Source organism: Pipra filicauda, unplaced genomic scaffold, assembly GCF_003945595.2.
Source record: "Pipra filicauda isolate LSUMZ 115617 unplaced genomic scaffold, ASM394559v2 scaffold314_size1190085_pilon, whole genome shotgun sequence".
In the NCBI taxonomy this organism is placed as follows: Eukaryota; Metazoa; Chordata; class Aves; order Passeriformes; family Pipridae; genus Pipra; species Pipra filicauda.
The window spans coordinates 521,485-547,992 of record NW_024104437.1 but is presented as its reverse complement, the minus strand read 5'-3'; the positions used below and the strand labels follow the sequence as shown (position 1 = coordinate 547,992).

The 26,508-nt window shown below is 36.6% G+C and overlaps 1 protein-coding gene across 12 annotated transcripts in view; it reads right to left on the bottom strand.

The window, feature by feature from the left end:
* The window catches only part of MAGI2 (membrane associated guanylate kinase, WW and PDZ domain containing 2), a 722,750-nt gene that overhangs the window by 287,026 nt on the left and 409,216 nt on the right, over positions 1-26,508 (bottom strand). For all 12 annotated transcript variants that reach the window (XM_039383531.1, XM_039383530.1, XM_027730044.2 and 9 more), the window contains one exon: positions 8,303-8,422. In XM_039383531.1, the coding sequence (XP_039239465.1) occupies positions 8,303-8,422 (120 nt within the window). The remainder of the gene's footprint in view (positions 1-8,302; positions 8,423-26,508) is intronic.

Genomic DNA, 26,508 nt, shown 5'->3' with positions numbered 1-26,508 from the left:
AAAATTACCAGCTGATAACATTTGAAGCAACTCTGAGCTGACAATTTAGTTTCTGCTTGTGGTAGCCACAGAATCTCAACAAATCACATATCAGATGAACTGAATGTCCATGCACACTTCTGCTGAGCTGCACAGCACCAGCCAGTGGAAGTATGGGTTCTACCAGCCCATAGCAGGGAGGCCCTGCAGAGAGACCTTGACAAATTAGAGGACTGGGCATTCACCAACCACACGAAGCTGAACATAGGAAAGTGCTGGATTTTGCACCTGGGATGGGGCAACCCCGCATGTCTGTACGGACTGGGGAATGAGAAGCTGGAAAGCAGTGCTGTGGAAAGGGACCTGGAGGTCCTGGTCAATAGACACTTGGACATGAGTCAGCTGTGCCCTGGCAGCCAGGAGGGCCAACCATGTCCTGGGAGTCATCAGGCAAAGCATCACCAGCCGGGTGAGGGAGGGGATTGTCTCGCTCTGCCCGGCACTGGGGCAGCCTCACCTTGAATATTGTGGCAGTTTTGGGCACCACAATATAAGAAAGATACTAAGCCATTAGAGAATGTCCAAAGGGGGGCAACGAAGATGATGAAGGGCCTTGAGGGGAAGCTGTGTGAGGAGCAGCTGAGATCACTTGGTCTGCTCAGTCTGGAGGAGAGGAGACTGACGGGAGACCTCGTTGTAGTCTACAACTTCCTTGTGAGAAGACAAGGAGGAGCAGACACTGATCTCTTCTCTGTGGTGACCAGTGACAGGGCCCAAGGGAGTGGCCTGAAGTTGTTTCAGGGCAGGTTTAGGCTAGACATCAGAAAAAGGTTCTTCAACCAGAGGGTGGCTGGGCACTAGAATAGGTTTCCCAGAGAAGTGGTCATGCACCAAGCCTGACAGAGTTCAAGAGTATTGTCATTTGGGCAATACTCTGAGGCACATGCTTTTTCTGTGATTCTGTGACATATGACAGTGGCTTAGTCTCAGACCTTATGCTTGACACAAGTGGTTGAAAGAAGCACTGGACATTGACTCAGAAAGAGCACCAGCCATCACCCTGGGATGGTCAGAAACACTGCTCTGGCCTCCTGGCACCCTCTACCTCGGCAGCAGCAGAGATGTCTGACAGGCCAGACAGGGAGCTCAGTCCAGATGCTGACTGCACCACACCTCAGTCAAGTGCATCCCAGTCACAGCCTACTAAACACACACACAGATCAAATGTATCCATGGCCATCTGCTGGGCAGGGGATGCAGCCGTCAAATGCTCCTGGAGAGAGAGACAATTTCAATGACTGTTGGTTTTTTTTAGTTGAACCCTGTTAGAAGCTGTGGGGAAGCCAGTGATAAATCCCTGATTCATCTGGAAGTGCATTGGAGGAAGGAGCCATCACATCATCACATCCTGAATCAGGATGCTGTCAGGATGTTCAAAGGCAGAATGGTCCTACTCTTCTAATTTCACACATAAAACTGTTGTCACATAAGCTTCTATTACCTGGATGCCCACGGGAGTGGGTTTGACCTATACTGACACACATGGCCCAGGTGACCCCTTTAAATGGTAGATTATGATGTACATCTGGATGTCATCTTTTCTTATTAGTCACATTCTTGCAGTAGATCAAAACTGACCACATCTTCAATTTTTATGAAATAATAGTATTTGTCCGTTGACATGATCTGCAGCCTCAGGTGTCTGTAAGCTTTCCAGCAGTTTTGCTGAAGTGTCACCAGTCTGTTATGGAGGATGGTGACCTGTCATGGGACCCACACAGGGGAGAGCACCCTCTTGCCATGAGCCTTGTTGCAGAAAAGGGAGAAGAGCTCAAGCGGCAGGAGTGAGAGGACTACAACAGGACTGCGAGCAACTACTCTCACCTGACAACCCTGGCAGCAGGAAGCAAGCAGCATCACTCACAAAGAGTTTTGATGTCACCTGTGTTCCTGTTCCTGTCTCTGGATGATAGTGAAGACAGAGGCCTGATTTCCTAAGATAGAAGCAACCACACACCAGGAATATCAATTATCAAAATAATGAGAATTTATACAGCTTCAGAACAGACAGGAAGTATATGTTCTGCCACACTAATCCCACATTTCAGGAAGTTAAAAAAGGCATTGTAGAAGTTATGAAAGTCACCCTTTGCACTGCAATAGTGTAACTTTTAAAAGCAGCTGATTTTCATAGAGAAAGGAAAAAATATTTCTTCAATTTTGATTCCTTATCACTTCCATGAGAAAATGAGAAATTAATTAAATAAACTTTAAAAAAAGAAGGAAATGTGATATTTTATGACTTAAAATGCATTAACAAATGTAGACAGGATTCCTTATACATGTCAATAAATTCACTGGCATTACATTTTTGAGCTTCTGACCATTTACATACTGCACATTTCATATTTAACGATGAGATTCAACTCCTGTCTCTGCCCCAAGAGTAAAGGAGGAAACATAAAAAAGCCCATAAATTCTTACTAATATAGGACAGGTAAAAGGACCCAATCAGGTCACGAAGACACTGACTGTATTTAAGATTTCTTCTCCTATTTGTTGACCTAGATGTTGAAATATCCACAGTTACACGTTCACTGAATATGGTGGCGAAAAGTGGACATAATATTATATGAGATTTACCACTTCAAGAGGCACTTTCAACAGGAATATGATCTTAACTATCAAGCATCCCATTTTATTCTTCTATGCCCTTGAAAACACTTTCTGCTGTTAAAAGACATGGCTTTTGAAGGACTACTTCTATTTTCATCTCTATACATCTATCCCCATGATTCCTTTGTTTTCCATTTTAAATCAGAATATTTCATTAACTACTGTGTTTAGGTCACAGGAGGGTAACATTTTATTATCTTTATGTTGATTAATTTCCTTTATATCCATCTGCTGTAGAGTGCTCAGGATGTCCAGCACACAAGGGAATGCTGCATATAGTGAGTGGGTGGAATTTTGAATACCTTACAATTTTTACGAGGAAGAATGGAATCAAAATGACTGGAATCAAACACCAAGCTCTTTATAAAACCATTTTTATCACAAAGCAGTAATTAAAATCTCCATTGCCTAGATGGAGTAGTTGTTTTAAATTTACAGATATTAAAATGAAATGTTAATTGAAAATGCATTAGCTGAACAGAATCGTTTAGATCATTTAGGTTTTAGGCTAAATTTGGCTTGAGAGATGAAATGAAAGCCTATGTAAAACTTAATGTCTTCTTGAGGAGACAGTATAAGGACTGTTTCCAGGTGAATGGAATCAGAGCACCTCCCAGTGTTGCCTATGTGCCAGCGTGCTGGGAGAGTCTCAGGCAAAACACTGCCTTCAACCCACACTCTCCTTCCTAATGGAGCTCATAATAATGATGACTCAACTGAAAACATGTAAGCTGAGCCATTAAAACTGTGCCTAAAACAACTGGAAGTTTTGTGTCCTCAAATAAACCAGTAACACAGAACACTAAGATTTCACCCATGGGATGTATTCAACCTGTTTTTTAAAGGCTTAATAATTACAGATTTGTGGAATATTAAGGAAATTCCAACTAACACTCAGTCTTCTGCCAAATAATACTCCATCAGTAAAAAAAATATGGGCGCAATTCTGTTTTCATTTAAGCCAGCTGGAAATTTACCATGAACTTCAGTGGGGCCAAGGAAAGTCCATGATCATCTAAGTGGTTAAATAGCTTCAGTGAGCTAATGAATGAATTTGAGACAATTCCAAACAATCAAACAAATAATAAAAAGTGGATTTTTGACAAAATTAATGGCACAATAACTAAAATAATTGCTTTTCATGGGGTAAATTAAGAACTATTATTATATTAATAGCAAACAAAATGTCTTTTACAAAACAACTGTTATGGATATCTTGTGAGGCAAACAAAAATTTGATAGGAAAAAAGAGTTAGTACATTATTCATAGGTGTACTGGTTGAATAAATTTATCTTCTTATTTTTGCCACATCTTTAACAGTTATGAACAAGCTTATTTTGTGTTTGCATTTGCTATAGAGCTCCACACTGCCAAAATCCCTATTGCTTTTGCGTGTTTGAAATACGTTTATGTCCTTATGGATTACCAACAACCATATTTCTTTTTCTTACAGCACTTATACACTGAACATTTCTCATTTTTTCTAGTACTGCTACTGCATATGTCACTTTTAAAAGGCAATTCTACCCATGGCATACGTTGCTCTTACACTGTTACATTATTAGCACTTCATAATGATGTCTTACCATAACCTTAAATCACGTACCTTAACATATCTGGGTTTTGGAAATAATACTGAAGCTGTTACATTTCTGTTTACGAGCATTGGCATTCTTACGCAACATACAGTTCAAGTACATTTTTGGCCTAGTGATATGCTGCACTGGCTAAGAAATTTTGCTGATCTAATAAGGAGATGGGAACAACACTTGATGTCAGTGACCCATGAAGTCTCCATAGAAGTTTGACATATCAGAGAGATGACAGTACGCTGAGAGAAGCCTCCTACTGGAGAAGTAGTAAAAGACAGTACACACATACACACACAATTTGTCTGTTCATCACAGCTTTTGTTCTTCTGTATTTTATAGATTGGCACATTGTGTCAATTTAAAGACCATCTGTGATCTTCATTAGGAAAGGAACGTGGATTATTTTGCTGGGGAATGTCTTCCTGTGTTACATGAGTCTGCATGACAGTGGTTTTCATTCTGCACAGGAATACCTCCTCCTCTGCTTACAGAATCGTGGTTATTTCATGTTATCCCAATATCTGTGTTGGATATTCAGCTGTGCTGGTGTTTTATCTCCAATGAAGTTATCACTTTGAACCAAACCAGGATTCCTTTAATCAGTACAGTAAATTGAAATTCTGCTAGAAAGGAAACAAAGTGAAACCTTTAGGATTTGGCTGCGCTATTATACAAGGACTTCCAAATAAATGAGTCTGGTGTGCTTCAGGCAAACACGCCCCACCCCAAATAGGAAGGTGCTGGTGTATAATAAATTTTTAATTTTACATAAATGTTTATAACAAAATTTGTAATTTTACTTCAAGTTCAAATCTCAATGACAATGTCACTGAAGTTAATGTGACTTGGACTGTTAATCTGAGTGAGAGTAAAACTGGCCCTTGTATTCTTTCTCTTGTTCTGCATTGAATACTGTTACCTAGGTTGACAGAGAACTTTGCCACAGGTAAGCTGCAAAACATGTAGCAACTGTTTATGTATCATTATGTATGTTTAAAATAATTCATATTTATAAAGATAGCTTTTTTCCCTAGCAGTTGCTCAAAAAGACATGAGTAGAAAAGGCCAATTAATAATGAAATAGTCCTACTGAAATGAAATGTTTTCATATTTGAAAAACTGATAAAAGTAGATTTGTAGAATTTTTATCATGAACATACTATTGCTTTTTTACAGTACTTTGGAATACAACAGTCATTCACAGTTGTCACTAAAATGGTAGACAAAGAAAGCCTGAAGTAGTAAGGAGGTCACACAGTATCCTATTTTTAATTCAGACATTTTTATAACTTAAAGATCTATTTAAAACTCAAAAAAAAAGTGTGCTTAAAAAAAAAAAAAAGAGGAACTATAGAACTATATTTTTCTAAGAATAAATACCGCTTTCACTTTTGGATTATGTCCTGTCCATGTTGGAATCACAACTATTATTTGCTTGCATTAGAACAAAATGTTTCTGCATGTTTTCACTAGGTTTGTCATTACTATGAGAAAATAGCCCCACTCCCAACAATGCCAAGTACTACAATGAACAATACAAACACAGTGTCAGGTAAGTCTCCACTGGATCTCCTTCTCCTCTGGTTTACCTGGAACTTTCTAGTCTGCTTTGAAATTCACTCAGTAGAAGGTAAGTTGACTGAACAAAACCTTCTAGTCAAGAAGTGGTGAAAAACAACACATGTACACAGTCTGTCACTTTATCTCAACTAAATGAGAAATCCCTTCTTTAAAAAAATTTGCTGGTAGAGACTAACTGGTACATAGGGATTGTAGTTAGACAATCAGCATAGACTGATTCAGCTACACTATAGAAACTTAGCTAAATATAGAATGATCTTTTTTAAGACAAGAAAAAAAGAAATCTGAAAACCAATCTATTAACACTGAGAATCATTAAAAAGAAGGCTGATTTGTTTCAGAGATCTGATAACCAGTGTTGATAAGGAGACAAAATTCATCTCCCAGAATATGCATGCTCACATAAGTTGCTTGATCTATGGAAGAATTCAAAAATCATCTTCTCCTTATGAGGGAAATTGAAAATTTCTCTGCTCTGCTTGGTTTAATTGTCACCAGTAAACTTAATCACTGCAAACTTAATGTGCTCAGGAAAGCCTATGATGGGATGATTAGCAAAATTCTTTCCAGAGGAACATGCTACAGTCAAGAATTAATCAGGAAACTGAGGGTACAACTTTGTAAGGTAATGTCCAAAAGTATTTGCACGGGAAAAGGAGAACCAGTATCTGTAAACTATTTATATTTTCGAAGGTGTTACCTATTATATATTATCTGTTATTTGTCAGAATGCACATCTGATGATTAAGAAATGTGGGAATCAAAGACAGGCTTTAGGCAGAACTGGTCTGTTGAGTCTATTTTTTCTTTATGTTTAATTTCTGACTTCTTGGCTTCAGTGAACTTGTCATCTGTGATAAGCAAATGACGTGACAACATTGCACAATCACGGCTTTGGACCTCTCTTCAGCTGGGTCCTCAGCTGATTTGAGGAGTTATGCAGACTTCTGCAACTAATATTTCACCTTGCTGTCCACTCAGCTCTGGTAGCTGGTATTAAAAGACACATCTCAGTACCCCTTGAGAGACAGAAGAGCATTGTGAATTAATTAAACACAGCAGTTCAATCTCTACAACCTTGCTACAAACTAATGAAATTACATGGTCAAGCAATGACAGACTTGGTGGTACACTTAAGCTCCTCTAATGTTAGTTTCAAACACCTAAGGTAACAAAAAGACACTTCAAGAAAGACTTGTTATTTAAAGTCTGATAAAATCTCCAATAAATGTAAAATTGTGATGTATTAATGTTCAGGTAAGTTGTACCATCACATGTCAGACAGTGGTGAAAGAAGTCAAAAGGTATAAGATTATACACTTTCCTTTACTTGACCTTTGTTAATGTAAATCTTTGTTACAAGTTCTGTATTGATATAATTCTTAATAAAAATTTATTTAATTCGCAATGGATACTTTGTGCTGATTAGAAGGATTACCTTCTTTGCTGCTATTCATAACTCAGCTAATGATTTTTTGGGGGTGAATAGCTTCTTATTTATCTTCAGATTGTTTCCTTGACAGGGACAAAGTCAGGACAAAAAAGGTCTTCATTGTTTCTTTTTCTACAAGGCAGAAATATGGGACTGCTTTTCTTTCCACTCATTCAGTGTATGAGTCTCATATGTGTGGGTCATATTTTTCATATAAAGAGGTGTTCCCTGTAATTTTGCATATTACAGTAAAAAACCATTATCCATTACTCAGCTATTTTAAATACTAGTGTATTTCTAAAGAAACATCTGGTTTAAGATAGTGTATCACTATTCTGGTTTATTAAAATACTCTTCTATGTAACTGCACTCCTATTTACAGTAGTTTCACTTTCAGGACAGCTGTGTTTTGGAATAGTTTTAAAATCAGGTGAATCATCAGTTCTCCTGGGAAGCAGTGTTCTGCAATGAGCTGCTGGCTCTTTGCCCCATAGGCAGGCATCTTCTAATACAGTCATTAGGACAGTTCTTATCCCTCTGTCATATTACAAAAGTAACAAGTTCTTTTCAGTAACTTTACAAACTCCATAAGACATGACGTATCAAATCCTTCCTCTTTTACTTTAGGCAGTGAGGTTTCAACCTCTGATATAGATAGCTATTTGTAGGGTCACATATGCAAAGGAAAAGTGTCAGCCTTACATTTGATTACTGAGTGTGAGTTGTAGGGTGTGTTTGCCCTGTGTTAAACAAGCATGTGGAAATGTCTTCGATTATTTGGTGTAAAGGACTAGTGTTCCTGTCTCTGTAAGGGATGTATTATCATGTTTCTCTTAACCACTATAATATACTAAAATTACAATGAACCCATTTAGCTTTTACATACGAAAATATTTTCATAATGGCCATATGGTTATTCACAAATTTTTGGTAACAGTAGCAGTGACACATTTGTAACAGGATGTCCCAGTGCAATTCCAACAAATTAGAAAAACGTACAATGGAGACATGATACAAATTTAGCAGTAAAAGTCTACTTACCTTCATATGTCCCGCTTTCTAAGAGAGCACCACTTTTCTCCAATTCCATAAAATCTTCAACAGTAATGAAAATATAGTCCACACCAGGAACTTCCCCCTCCTTATGTGGCCTTGTGGTGCCTATTAATAAGATGAAAGACACACTGTCAAGCACATGGCCTAAATATGGAATGATCTTTTTGAAATATTTGGAAAATTTACAAAGTAAACCATTTACAGAATATATTATGTAGCTCTTTCAAAACAGTATAGCTATGTTTGTTGAAGCTGACAGAGGTCTATGAGATGTACGTTTATGATCATGCCAATCATTACTTGGATCCATAGCATTTATCCTCACTAATGAAAACCTGTCATACTGTTGTTCTTCTTACATCACTAGAAAGGCCCTCAGTGACATTAGGCATTCAGAGGTAACACAAAACATAGTCTTGTCTACAATTAATCTACTTTATGATATTTTAGACGTTTATTTAGTATACAAAATAATAATTCTATAAGTAATCTCTAAGGGTTATATCCACATTGCTTGTTTCAGAGCTGTAAGTGGACTTGGCAAATGCTTAGGGTTTAGGGCCTGTGGGATTAAAATCACCTGCTAATCATGCTGTCAAACTGCAAAGGTGTTTATATTTAGTTATTGCCTCTATTGTCATCTCTGGATGACAGAACTCTGTAAATGCTGACAGTCAATATTTCATACATGCTGAGAAGTGACTTGGCTGAGTTAGCAGAAATTATGGGATACAGAAGGGATGTTAGAAGGGAAGCATCTGAAACTTACCTGAATGTATTTTGATAAGTCTGTAAGACTCTTTCCCTAATTTCTCTGATTCCTACTCCCTTCTCATCTCAACATTTAAAATGAAAACTCATATGGCTGTTCATTTCTGTGAATTTTGTATTTGCAGAAATGGGTGCTTTAGGATTATTACCTGGAGTACTGTGCTCATCTGCAGTACTGTGTGCAGTTCTGGGCAGTTTTAGGTTCAAGTACCTGGGCAGTACAAGAGAGGTGTGGAGCTCCTGGAGTGAGGGCAATGGAAGATAACAAGAATGGCTGGGGGACTGGAGCATCCCTCTTATGAGGAAGGGCTGAGGGAGTTTGGTGTGTTCAGCCTTGAGAGGAGAAGACTGAGAGGGGAGTTCATTATGTGTATAGATATTGGAAAGGGGGATGCCAAGAGGGTGGCCCAGGCTCTTGTCAGTGGTACCAACCACTAGGACATGAGGCAATGGGCAGAAAGTGATACACAGGAAGCTCCACTTGAACATGAGGAAGAAGTTCTTTACTGTGTGAGTGACCACATACTGGAACAGATTGACCTTTGTCATGGAGTCTCTCTCCCTGAAAATATTCATAAACCATTTGGATGCAATCCTTTTCCATGTGGTCTAGGAGGACTCTGCCTGAGCAGGGAGGTTGGACCAGATGATCCACTGTGGTCCCTTCTGACCTGACCCATTCTGTGAATCTGTGATTCTGTGATTACTACTATGTTTCAGAGATGGTGTGGTTAAAGCACTCAGACACTTGGATTATCCATAAACATGCTGAATTTACTTCCTATGGATCATCTGACCCCTGGTGATGCAGCAGCATCCCCAGTGATCTCCAGCCCTTTGAGAGAACTGTGTAGAAGCACAGGGATTCTGCTGAACCCCTGAACTCCTGGGAGCTCTGCTAACAGCACAGACATCAGATGTTTGATCTGCATGCTCTCTCCTGAGAAAATTTTCACTCTCAAAGTGAAAAATTCCTATTGACAGGAACTGTATCTTCCTCATAAAACACTTCAGCAAATCAAGGCTGTGCTATTCCCAGACATGGGACAGGAAAGAAGCTGGCATATTAGATGAGTATCTCTAGTTTACTGTTTCTCCAATATTTTTTTAGGTAGCCAAACTAGGATCATCAGAAGTTTATCCATCAGACAAAAACACAAGTTACACAAAATGTGGAGGTAAGCCCTGCTTTGAGTGGAAAGTTGGACCAGATGATCTAGTGAGCTCCCTCACAATCTAAATTTTCAATTATTCTATGCTATTAAGTGTTACTACACTGTAATTTGTTTTAAACACATAGATATTCAGCAGTCATTCATGAGGGATGATTGCAAAATTGCAAAATTTGGTCACCTATACCTGCTACGTCTATCCTACAATGCCAGGAGATAACACTGTCATGGTAACATGGAAGGTTCCACCTCTTTTCTCATAATCCTCAGGGAATCTCCATCCCCAGCAGAACTTTATTCCTCTAGATAAAATCTTACTGAGTCCCATTTCCCTCCTGCATCTGTTCTCATTCCCTCAGCCTGGGAGATCTGAGATTTTGGAAATGGTTAAAGCAATTCCCTGGCTAATGGAATAATCAATGGTTATTGCCTCTTTTACTCCTTTGCCCTGGAGGAACTGAGTTCTTGCTAATAATACTTCTATCATCCTTTATAGTCTTCTGTAAGCACCATAGAGTTTGTAATGTGCAGATTTACAGACTTGGACACAGTTACTAGAGCATCTTAAACACCCGTCAAGGTCTGAACATTGAGATCTATATATTGAAATCTTATAGATCATAGGCAAAATTTCTTTTTCCTTGCTTTTAACCTAATGTAGAGTTACACTTCTTAATAGATTTTGTCTTTAACTACATTCGTATAGACAGAAAAACAGACATGAAACCTATGGTGATTCAAGACTAAAAACAAAGGATTAATTCCAAGCCTCCTATTTCTACAGAAACACAACACCTCTTGTTATGCAGTATCAAGGCTTAATAGGACACACTTGCTACTGTGTACAATACTAAGCCTTTTATTAATGTAAAATAAAAATAGGAACACAGTTACCATTTTGTTACCATGGTAACCTATGAAAAAATAATCTTTGAATTCCATAATGAAAGAACACGATACTTTTAGATTTTTTCAGGATCAAAACCAGCAAAAGATATTTGCACTATGCGTACTTATGACAAATGTAATCTATTGTTGCTGTGGAAGACACAAAACGAGTAGCTTGCAAGTAACCATGACCAGTCCACTCAAGCAAGTGCTGTCACACAACGTGAAGGTACCTCAGAAATTAAAGGATCTTGGTTTGCAAAATCTGGACTGATCTTGACCTTTGATTTCATGACTATTACTTGCATCATTCATCAATCTGCTCTCAAAACCAATATTAAGGTCATTCAGTGAGCCACCACTTTGTTTGGATTTATAGCTTCAAGATGGATAGCTTGTACAGTTTAGAAATATTTAATCTATATTGTCTATCTTCTTTTTATTATTATTTTTTAAAAAGACTCTTTGCAGTTTGTTTCTTCTGTTCTATAGGGGAAATATGGTGATTCACTATACTTCAGTGCAGGCTTTCCATGCTCATTGTTGTGTTATATGATGGTACTATATTCCAGGAGAGGAATTTGGTGCTGTTTACATAAATAGTTTTTGAAAGAGTGTTTTCCTTTTAACTGAGTTTAAGGCACCTGAGGGTATATAGACACCTAAGAAATCTTTACAATGAATGAAAAAAAGTGTGTGTTAATTTCATAGCAATAAACTATTTTTGAAATACTGCTTATATGATTATGGGGAACAATAAGTAACATGGAAATTTTATGTTGACTGCTAGTGCAGATTGGAGAAATGGTCAGTTCATGTAGTGTTCAGACAAGATTCCCATTATGAGTAAAAAAGTATAGAATTATTGATTCTAGAAGAGCTCTGGGGTTGGAAAGCTCCACACCACTTTGTACAGGTAGAACAACTAGGAATTTACATGTTTCTTTTTAATCTCAGGATCCAGTTACAGATTTACAACATTTTAGTGCTTATTTGGGAACAAGGTGCACAGTTTGACTTTGAAAATATTTCTTCTTAGAAGCACTGAGCCTTCCTAGTTTCTGTCCAGCTCTGCTACTTTCAAAAACAGGAAAGGTACTCCCTCAATATTTCTTTTGTTGCTAACTCCATGTAGTTATGAAAAAGAGAAAGAGGCAAATTATTTTATTTGTCAGCATAGGAGTATGAATGTTAGTTGAAACTCCCAGAACTATGACAGGAAAGACTCAGAAACACGTTCTGTGCTCAGCACCATAGACACATTTTAAAGAACACTTCATCCTTGCACTGTAAATAATCTATATTTTACAGTCTTTAGAAGCATCACAAGGATAATATTGCACTAGTACTGTTCCTGAACAGTCTATACGATGGTCAGGAAAGTAGAAGTAAAGGTCTTAGTCCCCGCATAGTCCAATACCTGCTCACAGACTGTGCTCACAGGTTTCAATGCTCCAAACTTATACACTTATAATAAATATCTAAATTATTGCCATTTTTTTGTAAGTTAACGGCAAACATGGCATGCCACTATCCAAACATTTTCATAAGTATTTACCTGATTTGTATTTGAATACACAGATTGGTTCCTTTTGCATGAGGTAAATCCAAAAGCAAAAGTGTGTCTTTGCCACAAGGATTTACAGTGTAAATGAAAGGCATGGGAATAACCTAGTCCTTTTTTTGCATAATGACCTACTCCTAGAATCATTTTCCAAGCGTATGGAAGCAAATAGTGTCTTATTGTGCTTATCTGTTCCAAATGCCACAAAATATAAAGAGAAAAATGTCTTTAATATATAAAGCCCTTTTATTAGACATTCTACTGAAAATTTGTTCTGTGATTCTGCTCTGTACAACAGCTTGTTGTGGAATGCCAGGCTGTCATACATTACAGTAACTGGAGGGATCCCTCCTGCAGAAACAGACTGCTAATCTTTAATAAACTTCAGCTGAGCCCTTGGTACGACCTTGTATACACTTTGCCTTGGAAAAATTCAACAGTGCTTAATTAGCTCTTTTGTTTCTTTGCCAAATTACACTGGAACACTATTACTGTGAGGAACTGAAATGTATGGAAAATTATACCTATCTTGTCAAATTACTAAATGCATTAAGCAGAGAAACACCACATTTGTCTTGATCTACTGAATTCCCAGCTGAAGAGAATAATAAACATAATTTTCAAGTAAAGTGATTTTAGATCTACTACAAAGCCCGAAGCTTCAAGTGTTTACGATAATTCTCATAATAACAACATAAACCACAACGGCATAAGTTCCTTCTTGCCAACGGTCATGCGGAAGAAAGGTTTTTTCCCCATTCTAAGTGTGCAATACCAGCAATTTCTCTGATGCATCCCTTTAAAAAAACCCTGAAAAAGCAAAAGAATGAATTCCAGATTCCTGAAAATGTTTTTCGGGGGTAATAGTTTCAAACTGCATTAATAAGCAGGTTGTTGGCAAATGTGATCCTGAAGAAGATCTTGATGTTAATCAATTCAAAGACCATTAGCAAAGATGCTAAATGCTCTACAGTGAGGCAAGAAGGCAATTGAGAGGGGATTAAGGGCAGGTGTTGAGAGGACTGGGTCAGATTCTTTTCAGTGCTGCCCAGTGACAGAACATGGGTCAATGGGCACAAACTGAAACACAGGAAGTTCCATCTGAATGTGAGGAAAAACTTCTTTACTGTGTGGGAAACAGAACACTGGAACAGGCAGCCCAGAAAAGTTGTGGAGTCTCCTCTGAAGATATTCAAAACCTGTCTAGACACGATTATGTCCAACCTGGTCTAGGTAAACCTATTTTAGCAGGGGGGTGGAGAAGATGATCTCCAGAGGTCTCTCCCAGTGCCAATCATTCTCTGATTCTATGAAAGCCGGGCATTTACCAATTGCTGAGTTGTGAGACTGCAACATTATTTGCAAAGTTACCTGTACACAGAAAGAAAAACTAGATACTATTTGGAAGAAACACGGTGGTTTTACTATCTCCAGTATTTTCCAGCCAAGTTTTAGTAGAAAGCAAAAAGCACTTAACTGTACTTCATCATAGAAGTAATAGTTTCATTTCTAAGTATTTAATTCATGTAAACTAAAAGGAAGTTTTGCAATCCTTGTGCATCATCAGTATCTACTCATAGTAGCAGAAATAATAGATTAACTACATGGTTCAACCTAGCGTCCACTGAAACTAGGTGAATTTGAGTCGTATCAAAAGAAACCCTTAAAAAAATGCCTGATGCATGTTTTTAATAGTTTCTATTATACTTTGGGATTCATGATGTTGTTTGATAGCTTTTGATTTTTGCTGAAGAAGCAAAACATAAAATTGTGAAAAGCAGTCTTAAGGAAATGTACACTACGTTGTAGTGCCCACATTCTGTAACACCACGTAATTCTTAGGCCAATATATTTTATATTTATAGTGTAAAACAGAGGCAATGAATCCCTGAACTTGAGATTTACAATGCACTTAGAAAGAGATAAGAATGCCCTTTATGGAAAAAATATGCATTCAGTCAATAATTCTTTTGATTTTGACATTTTCTAAACTTGGGACATATGCATTCGGTAAGCTAGATAAGCTCCTGCCTGGTGGTTAGCAGGATTATTAGATTCCAGATGCATATATCCTGTGAAGTACCTTTTATTTTTTTTTTTTTTAAGATTCAATATGCATTCAGGAGCTTTTGATTAAACACAGACTGCATTTTCTATTTGTTCTTTTGGTTTTGTGACTGAACAGTCCAAAGATAATTTATGCATTGTAAAGATTAATTCATATTGGAGTTGAACAGAAAAGTAAAACTCAGAGATGGGAATGACAGTAGTTCTAGCTAAGGATTGCAGGTAGGAAGGATTTTTATTTGTTTATTTAGTTGGTTAATTATGAAAGGACCACTGGAACCAGCAAGAAGTACCCAGAGAAGAAATGCAGCACAATAGCTGCAGGCTGAGACAGATACTTGAAGACTTTTCTTTAAAATAAGCTGTGTCATATCCAGAGCTACCTACGATGCAATGTAAGGATTTGATCATTGGACATTTGTGCTCTTATCCTGTGACAGGGACCAATATACTGGGTGTTCCCTCCACAAGGGTGTGTCACTCATTGCCTGGTAATTGTGGCACAAATTGGGTCACTTTCCTGCTGTTGGTGAATTCCTTGTTAAGTCTGCAGGGTACTTTCTTTTAAGAACTTTGACCCCACATTAAGCCCCACTATCTGAGTTTCATTGCCAATACAGCATTAGAGCAAATAAAACACCTTTTTTTTTCATTATCTTTGGCAAGAGTAGCTTTCAAAATGTTAACAATAGACTTCAGAGATAAAAGCTATTGACAGAGAAGTGTGAATACTTTGTGTCAAGTTAGGCATGGAAGATTGCAGAAGATACTTGTAAAAAAAATTAGAAAATCTGTTGCTAATGCAGATATCATAAACACTTAAATTATATTCCACATAATTCCTGGAAAATTACAAATTGTGAAATTATGGGTATTCAGGCATTTGGAAGTATAGACCTTATAGGGGTTAGCCAAGTGCCTGAAGGAATCTGATTTTCAGTGGTCAAAAAGTGAAAAGATGAAAGGAAAATCAGTTATGTATCATTCTGGATTCCACATTACTGCCTCAAGTTTTTTGTATTTTGTTTGCTTGTTTGGTTGGTTGTTTTTTTAAGGCAAGAATTAGTCCCAGCCATAAAGCTCTAGAAGACATTGGGATTTTATTCATAAAACATGTTAATGTCTTAGCAAATACCACTGCAATATATCCCAATATCTTTCATGCTTATAAAACTAAAAGGCCATAGTAGTTTTTCTAACAGATAGGAAAGAAAACAGCAAACTGCTATGAAGCAATGTTTGAGAATGAAAATTTGAAAATCTGACGATAAATGAGTGATAGATTGTGGTGGTAGGAAGTCCAGGATTTTATTTTGGTTAATTAGGAACATGTCAAGCTAATAAATAAATAATAAAGTCTAAGGTCTTTTTTTTGGTACATACTTTAGAATTCAGTGTTCCTTCACATATTTCCACTCTTTCAGGTGAAGATATAAACTAAAACATGATGACAAACTTTTGCCGCTTTTGGAAGTTTAGACTTTGATTCCTATTGCACAAAGTTGTTTACATGGCCATAAATCTTTATTATAACTATAAACAACAGGTTTTACATGAAAATTAATATACGTGCACAAGAGAACTATATGAAGAATGAAGACAAGCATTAGGGCATCCCTATGAGAGAATCATGTATGCATGAACATTATTTCCGTACAGATTTATAAAAATCATCTGCTAATGAGATCCAGACAGAGACATTTGATGTTACTAAGAAAATAAAGGTACACCTAATTACATCCATAATGCTTTATACTACTAGACAACCTTTATTAGAACATGATTTCTTATGGTCTTCAGAGGAACAAAGTATTTTCTGGGAAATGTCTGATTTTTGCAGTTCTTCAAAGGGATAGATTATATAGCTAGAGAACTGTAGTCTGTTGGCACGTGTAGGTCTGCTAAACAGTCAGACGTTACAGCTGAATTTTTGTCTGGCACTAGAAAATCTGTTATTCCTGCTGACAGTCCAACTGATGGGAGCATCAGTGGAAATATTATTAAGATTTGGGATAGTTTGTTCAACTGTGACATAAACACATCTATTTGTACTGCACATCATTCAAACATACTTTCAGAAATCCTGGAGACACCCCACTTCTGGCATAACAGACAACATTTCTGCTATCAACAACAGAACCTGCTCTTATACCAGTTGATTTTATTAACATTATGAATAAACTTTTAAGGATTACTTTCGTTACGCAGCTTGTACTTACTACTATAGAGAGCTGAAGAACTCTCTTAAATCATACACAGTGTACCTTGAAAGGTTCTGCAATGCCTGCAATAATAACTTTTCAACTGAAAAAACACTAATATTCTTATTCACTCTCTATATTTTATTCAAATTTAGAAAGCCAGCTGCTCTGTATAATGTCTGTTTAAGAGTACATTCTAAAAGGATTTGTGAAGTTGCTAGGTGTTGCTACTAAATCTTTGAAAATATTTAAAAATGGATTTTCTAAATCTACAGTCTTACTTTGAGAGGCATTAAAAGAGGGGCTGTGGAATCAACTATCATAGAAACCATCCACAGATGTATTCCTAACCAAACTCACTTCAGCTGTTTTTTTTTTTTAATTTTGTGTCAATAATACAGAACAAATAATTAATGAATCAATAAAAGGATTTTTGAGGTTATATTATATGTCAGGGCACATGACATACAGAAAAATGAAGGGAGTTTATGCTTAAGATAGGGAACTACTTAATATGTATGAATAAAAAAAAAAGTCTGTGTTTAAAATGGGGCAGATATTTCTTTTGTCTCTCCACAGTCTTCAGATTTGTGTTTTGCTGTACCTCTGAACAGTATCTACCCACAAAGCATGGCAGCAAGAGCCAAGCCAGAGGACATGTCTTTATCTGAATCAAAAAGTACTTTGGAAAACTACAATGGATGATGTCTGAATGGTAGAAGAAAGTTACAAGTTACTTGGGCTTTTTTTTTTTTTATCTTCCCATTCACAGTTTGTTTCCATTTTTGTTTCTCTTGGCTTTCAGCCCAAAAGTTGATATATAGAGCCAAAACTCTGCACCATTCACCAGGCAGTGGACACATCTTGGTCTGGTGACAAAAACAATGCTCCTATGTAACAGCAGATACTGCTGCACTCATTTTTACTGAACAAGTTCAAGGAAACGAATGCGTGGCTGTGCAATACTACGTGCAACACCTCCAGTAGATTCACAGCTGAAATCCCTGGTGGCCAACTGCTATCCAGACAGCAGAAGAAGTGTTGAGCTGAGACACAGGGAATGGTATTTTCCCTCAGTAGGGATCCCATCAGCGCTAGACAGGATTTCTTACTGTGGGACGCCACCACATGCCGTGGAGGGCTTTGAGATTCTAGGGTAAGACAAAACATCTTGTTCCTTCTTTCCTCCTCTTGCTTTCCAGTACAAACAGCAAAAGTACAAATCATGCACAATAAAAGATGTGAACTCCTTGGGAAGTTATTTTTCAATTTCTCTTTTTCTTCCACTGTTTCTCATAAAGTTTTCATTGAACTATGACCTTATGCAGTAAATTCCAAGAAAACACGTTTTATTTTTCTGTTCTACAAAGTCCATTTCAAAAGAGTGAATAGAAAATCTATTTTTCTTTCATATCAATAAATTCATCATGGAATACTTCTACTGTGGCATTCAGAAAATAAATCTATTATTTTGAAACTATCTCAGTTTATATATTAAATTATTTTCAGCATAAAAAAGCAGCTATTTGAAATAGATTTTTTTCCACCTGTTTTTAGGAAAAAACCCTATTTTTATCTTAATTCACATTAATTAAAAAAAAATAAATGGTTCCTCAGTAACAAGTTGAATAAATTATTTATACAGAAGTCATTTTATAGCATACTCACAAACTTAAAAGTGCATGATGCAGATTTACATATTATGAATATCTTCATTTTTTAAAAACAAATTTAAAAACCTTGTTCATTCTTCTTTTGAAGGTAGACAAAAAATAAGCTTAGATTTACCTTCAAAAGAAGTCAAATACAGTGAAGATGAGGAAATAAACATCACATAATTCTGAATGTGGGGAAGCCCATTGCTATTCTTATCTCCTAGAGGAATTATTTCTGAGGTGTAACTACAGCACTGCTGAAGGTCATTTCATGAGGACTACACACTCCAACTAAGGGGCAATTTCCTTATTCCAGAAAACAGTGAAGTATTATGTGGAAGGTTGTGTCTGAATAAAGAAGGTCTTGGAACAACCTGAAAGATTTCAGATCCCAGGTGTGACCTTGATGTTTTACTAATATTCTGCAATGCGGAAGGAAAAGGTGTTGGTGTTACTCTGGTTGGCTAATTAAACTTGATGCTTTTCATGTACAGTGAGGCTTTCTTTTCTGATATGACGAGTTGTGATAATCAACCTTGCAACATTCAATTCAGTAGGCACTAGAGATCAGTTATTTTAGCTCCAAACAGATAGCAAGAACTAGCATCTGTTCCTACTGATGGTAACAGAGCAAATTAAAAGTACCTATATCAAATTGAAACATATCTAATTATACTATTTTCACTTTTATGGATGCAATTAATTACTATTTAAGAATTTGTAGCTCTAATAATTAGCATCAGAAAGCTGAACACCCTGAAGAGTGTGGGTCAATGATTCCAGCTCCCCAGCTCTCAGAAATGTGAATATTCCTTATTTTTAATGATACTCTTTCTTTCCTTTTAAGCATCTTAGCATTTCTGCCCCTCCAAAGTTCAATTCAGGAGCTCTGCATAGCTACATACAGTAACACTATTCACACTAATCATCTCTCTTGATCCAAATCCTAACACATTGTTGGTTGTTTTTTGTTTATTTGGATGGGGTTTTATTTCTGGCAGCACATGCCATCAATACAGTGGTCTCTTAATCCCACTATGTAAAAGTGCCACTGCATTCAACAGTTGTAAAATCTGAGATGACTTTATAACTTGACAATTTACTGGAAGTGGTGTACATGACATGCATACATTGACTGCTACATAGCTCATTCTGTGCTTGTCAAATGTGCTTGTCGTGAAGTGTGGCTCATGTTCAGACAATTCTAGAAATCTTCATGCCAGCTTAGCTTCTCCTTATTTGAGCAGTGGTCAATACCTGTAGCTGAACAGTTTCTCTTAAAAATAAAATATCTTCATGAATCCAATACAGCATAGTATTTTGTATTTTTACTGTCTGTTCTTACTCCTATTATACCTAGTAGCCCTAAAAGATTTAAAACACATTTTTTGGGGTATTATCCTTTTAGTCTCAGCCCTTTTCTTGTGATCTCTTGAAACAGCAGCTGCTCTGTTTCTCAGGGTAGGGGAATAACAAGCAGTCATAATAACTAGTGTATAGTAGGTGTCCACCTTTGATGAAACTGAGTTTCTGAAAACTGTTAAATATAGTCCTTAGTGCTTGGGCTAACAAAACCATGTGTTCTTACCCCCACTCATGAAAGAACTTACATTCTGATTATAAGATGAAATCTAACACAGTATCATGGATTTTCAGGGGATATTGTTTTGTACAGTTTGGGAAAAACTCTTTAAAATCAATAGATATATGCATGTATGACCCAACTCTACACAACTGATACAAGTGGTGCTACACCAAACACCCTAATTTTCCTCCATGAACTGTCTATAGCAACACACTGGTTTAATGTTTAGTGGTAATGTGTGCATATATATCCCACATGATACAGTGAAAATCCATATTTAGAAGCACAAAGAGGCTAGCAGAGAACCTGGGAGAAGTGCTTATTCCCTATGTTCTTGTAAAAATAGGAAGGGTTTTGTGTTTTGTTTTTGTCTTCAGATTTGTAGTGCTTTTCTTTATTAACACAACACTGTTCTGTTGCTCCATCCTAATTTTAAGCTCTAAAAGGAATGGTAAATATCCACTGATGGTTTTGGACGTGTGCTGATACAACAGGCCCGTGCTGTACAAATGAATCTCCAAGGCTTCCTGTGCATTCAGCAGAGAGTTGTTTAGTCAGACTGACCCTTCTAGCTTCTCCACTGACTTCAGAAGACATTTAGGATCAGTAGCCTCCTGCTTATGAGCCTCTAATATATGCTTAAAAGTTAGGCGAGGGGAGTCCAAGCTGAAGAGTTTCAGCACGAGGTCCCAGCTAAGGGGCTTTCACCAGATAAATCCAGCCAAGACCCTTCACGTCTTTGGCATCTTTTCCCAACAGATAAGTCCACCAAGAAACTCTCAAATGATCCAAACATCATTTTTCTGGAAGGGGACAGCTCACACTTTTGGTGAATTTAGCTGTCAATGAGTTGGATTCAAACAGATCATTGTGGCAACTTGTCCACTGGCTCAAGAATGACAACTTCAATTAATTATGATTGTTTCAAAAAGATCTCTGGAGTTACAAAGAGTGAGAAAATCTCCTTAAACTCATCTGAAAATCATACCACTGACAAATCTGGCACATTTCCAGCCAGTGCCCAATCCAACAAGTAGACCCTACTATCAGATGATAATAGCTCACGAGAAGTTTGTCTATGAATAGAATCTGAATCAAAACATATAAAGATAGGTAACCAACAATAAGCCACAAGAATGTAAACTAGCTTCTAAAGTCTGAAAGTAAATTCTAAGCAGGATAAGCAATGATATAATAAACCAAAATGTCCTCAGCAAACATCTCTGACTTCACCCATTAGAAAGGATGTGCAGTGCGTGTTTGGCCTTGGGTAGAACACAGCACTTTTTCTCAGTGATACCCACTGCTCACCTCAAGAGCTCTACACTGATACATCATCAATGTTATGGGATGGCTGAAAATCAGCAATGAGCATCTGAGAAGCTAAAGAGCAGGAGAACATCAGCTCCATTTGACTCCTGTAGGAGGGAGATAAAAAGTCAGTTTAAACCAGTTCTGAAGACTAAATTAATCAGATTAACTGCACTTCAAACTGCATTAAAAACATGGTTATAGAGAACTGAGAGATGATTTTAAGAGCTGTACCCTACCACTTCTCCTCTGTTGTTTGATTTTTATCCCCTAAACTATGGTTTTGTTTCTAGATAACACAGGAGGCATTAAAGACAATATTGTACTAATGATAATCTGATAACTAATAATTTGGAAGTGACTTCCCTAAAGTTAACAAGTGAAATAATAATAGACCTCTCCTTTCTACTCCTGTAGTCAATAGCAAAACTAAAGTTCACTAAAATGGGAACATGATTGGGCACAAACATTAAAAAAGAGAACTACATCATAATCATCAATAGAGAGTGCTGTACCCACCAAGTCATGAGCTATGTCATGAAGTCACATATGTCCCAGTCATTTACATAACAACTGAGCACTTCCATTCTTTGGTGAAACTGAAGCAGAAACTTCATTTAAGCATTATTAATGAAAGATGGTATATCATAAGGATACATCTTCATCAAAACTCAGGGAATGCTGATCCATTACTTAGAAATAATTTATAAGGTTTAACCTTGGCCTCAACTTTACTAATATCAGTGAAAATTAAAATTTACTTCAGAGAAGTCAGAGAAATTAAATATGTCTCAGATCACTCACCCAAAGTTTAATGAAGTTTAGACGTATAGCACAAATGTAGTAGAAACATTTGCACTCAGAGCAATAATACTGAAAATCCACACAACCAAAAAAAAAAAAGAAAAAAAAGTTAAATGTTTTTAATCTTGAAGAATGTGTAGGGGAGAGTTGTCTCCTTTGGGACACCTTTCAGCATTGTAATCCTTTCTAGGAAAAGATGGTGTCCCTACACTTACACTGCAGGGCTGACTTGCTACACTGGTATTGTGATGGAGAACTGGAAGACAGGCAAGCTTATTTTGGCTCAAGCTCCTTCCTTGTGTTTTTGCAGCACACAATATTTGTCACTAAGCTGTTTAAACATGAATACTGCTGTGCTCACTCAGTCCTAGTCAGGATATACTGCTGTAAGCACAATTGCCAAACCTCAGCTAATACTGCTCTTCTCCAGGGGAGAACAACAATGAGCTCTGGAAGGACAAGGCATCGCTGCAGTATTTTATGGGAACAGCAACACATGAACACATCAACACTAACAACATCAACTCTTGTGCCACCATGCTCAGCAGAAGGAAGGAGTCATCTACACTGTGGAGAGTGACTTTTCTCCTCATTTACCAACAAGCCTCAGGTTTGCCACTCAGTAGGACTTCTTTTGTACAGCTGTTGAACCAGCTCACATGGAGTAACGTTCAAATCATGTACCTTCTCTGACGGGTTACCAGATTGAATTTCAACCTAACTCCTACTTTGTAGTACTAGTTTACCACAAACAGGTATGGAACTCAGGAAATCCCCCAGACAAAACTATCAACCCACAGGAAACATAGGTGCACCACTGGTAGAGCATCTTTGTCAACCATAAAAAAAATAGCATATCTTCAACGACTAAGTAACTAGAGCTCACATCAAACTGTGAATTTAATGTCTAATCTCCCCAGTTTAATACTAAGTTCATCGACTTATTAACTAGTTTTCTTAGTTTTAAGAAATTTTCTTGGTTTTGTTTGGTATTTTAAAAGACTGTGTTTCAAAGACTTTAATTTGAATTCCAGTATAAAAGCCTCCCTGATTTTAAAAGAAAATTACAATAACACTTTTTGAGGTTTTGAAAACCAAGTCAAGAACTAGTTGCTGAATTAGTTGACCTTGAGGAAGAAAAATTACTAGAACCAAAGTCTTTTTTGTTTTAGCTACAGTAAACAGTTTCCTGAAAGTAGAATAAAACAATGGCAGCAACAACAGAGCTTTGTTTGCTAACTCCACAGGAAGAAAGCATAAAGAAGAAGAAGAAGAAGAAGAGTTTTCAATACACTGTGTTTGCTTAAGGCACAAAGCTGTCAAGGGCAGCAAGCATATTTTTATTAAAGTAGTAGATGCATGTGTATCTAAATTATACTGGTTGGCTAAATTACACCTAATAAAGATAATAATTATACATGAAGTAATGCTATAATTACTGCATAAACCTACCTCTTGCATATCCATTGAATCTAATTTTTGTACTATGCATTGCTTGCACATCAATCTGTATAAGGAACATTGAATTTTAATGACACTTTATGAAGATTTAAGGATGCAAGAATTATGAGTGAAAATTGGCCTATTTATTATTTAACTCACAGTTGTGTTTTCTGTGAATTTATTTTTATCTGTATAGAGAAAATTAATTCACCACCGATATGTTCTGTGATTCACAGGAGCTTTACAGAAAATGGAACTAATGATGATGATATATGTCCAGAGGTTTTGAATTCAAGTACATCTAATGAAACATTTCAACTCCTTGTTGAAATATTATTCAAAATATGTATGCAATAAAGCCTATTGCATGCCATGTACCAACAGAACATAAAAGATTTCTTCCAAGTTTACTAGTCATCAACACTTTTAATAAATCCTCTTATAAATTTATGAAGAATTTGGAAATGACTTGTTCATCACTAGAGGGAGTATGTTATATTCCTATCTGAAATGATCTATTAACAATCTAAATTCTGTATCACTTTTACATTTTTCCCTGTAATTTAACAAAACTTTAAAATAAATATACACCCATCTCTTATCTTTTCAAAGCAGGCCCAAACTGTCACTACTTAAGAAGGTAAAAGTACAATATAGTGTGTTTAATTTTTGATCAGCTACAAATAAAAAATAATCAAGTTAAATGGGCTCAGCTGATGCAAATCTCCCGCAGGAACCAATTCTACAGCTCCCAACATTCTGATTTATGGCTGTGGGGCTTTTCTTCTGAAATATATGAAAGACAGAATGGAGTTATGAAGAAACTAACAATATGTAATCATATCTGCAACTAGCATAAATAACAGCATTTTTATTGATTTATACCAGCCAAGAAGTAGACCTGTGGCTTTAAAAAAATTCAAGTAATTGAAATCAAGGTTATAAATCACATAGCACAATTTCCTCATACTTTAATATTAATTTCAGTCTAAAATTTTACAATAAATAATGCTCTCTATCTTACTGCTGCTTTATCTGTCTTAGAATCCAATAAAGTCAAGGAATTCACTGCAGGTGAATTAGTTCTCTAACATCACAAAGCATCACTGTATCACCTATTAAACCTTCATGGATTCTTGTGCAGAGTTTCTTGTGGGATGTTGTTTTTTGAAAGAATAAGTAAACTGTATGAGATCCATAAATATGCCCTCTAAGTAAAATAAGTAGACAAGTTTGGCAGATGCACCAGACTTCACAGAGAAAATGTTATGAAGACAAACATAACATTCCTTGCAAAAGGAACTGGTTTTCCATGGTGGCCATCTCAATAAGAAATACATTTTATTGAATGAAATGGAACTCATTGCTCCCAAAGCAAACATCCTTAGATAAAACATAATGGATCCTAAGCTCTTTCAAAGGTATCCTCAATAGGAAGACACAAGAATAGAGAACAAATGTACATCAAGTTCTCTGCCATCACCCTATGCTGCACTACCCCAGAAGGCCTTGTTTAATAGCAGCATGGATCTGTCTTCATTCTTTGGTTCTCTAACCTTGAATGTTGCTGACTATGTAGATGTGTTAATTTTTGACAACAGTTTCACCTAAGTTTATACTGTTAGACATTTTAATAGTAATTATGATTGCCCTTCTAACAAAGTAAAACCTACAGTGACATAAATGTCCTCTTGTGTATCTTTCTTGAAAAAGTTGAAAGTCAGAATGGTACAAAAGCTGAAACATATATCAGTCTTACTTAAGTTCACTAACTCCATAATGGTAATGACAACACAGGTACAGTAAAACCTGATGCGTAGTTATATACTAGAAATAAATTTACTAGCAATTAAAAATGGAAGGAAAAATATAAGAATCACGTATATATTCTTTTTCAAGTGATCCTGCAGTCCCTAAAGATTTTGTGCTATTATATGAACAGATTTAAACACAAAGAAAGTAAATGAACTCATAATATGTTGACTCTGTTACAGTAAGTAGGATATAAACAGATAACAGGAAGATGAGAGACGGAAGAGTAAAGAAATCAGTGAAATCAGATGCAGGTCCAGGGCATGTATGTTCTAGAAACTTGCAATGGAAGGATTTAGTTAATATTTTGAATTTTACATTATGGAAGAGTGACTGATGTCTCCAATTATAAAATATTTTAAAAGCAGACATTTGGTTTAATGAATAATTATGTGTTTCATAAAATTTTTAGTACCATGATCTATCTAGTAGCAAGAAGCTGGCCATTCGATTGCACTGAGACTAAAAAAAGGTGTATATTTTTAATAAAGAGGCTAATTAACAATTTGAATTGTTATCATGTACTTGATCCTCTGTATCTTTAAGGTTATTTTCATAGGATTTGTCTTAATTGTTAAAAATGGTTGAAGAAATCTATCCTTTATGTAAGACAGAAGGTCAGACAAGGTGAACATAATGATCCCCTCTGGCTGTAGAACTTCTGACTCTATGAATTCAGCACAAAGTTAGTGACGATTTTAGCTACAGAAGTATTAGCACACTGATTTTTGTGTAGTGTACCCCTACTCTTCCTCAAGCTGCCTCTCTCAAAGGCAGGTAATTGGATGAGATGGACACAGCTTCCAGTCATTTGAACAGCATACCTCCATCCATCCAGGGATAAATTACAGTGTCTGCAAGATGTATGACACTTATCTTGCATACTTGTATTTCATGGATTTCAAGTCCCAGAGTCTA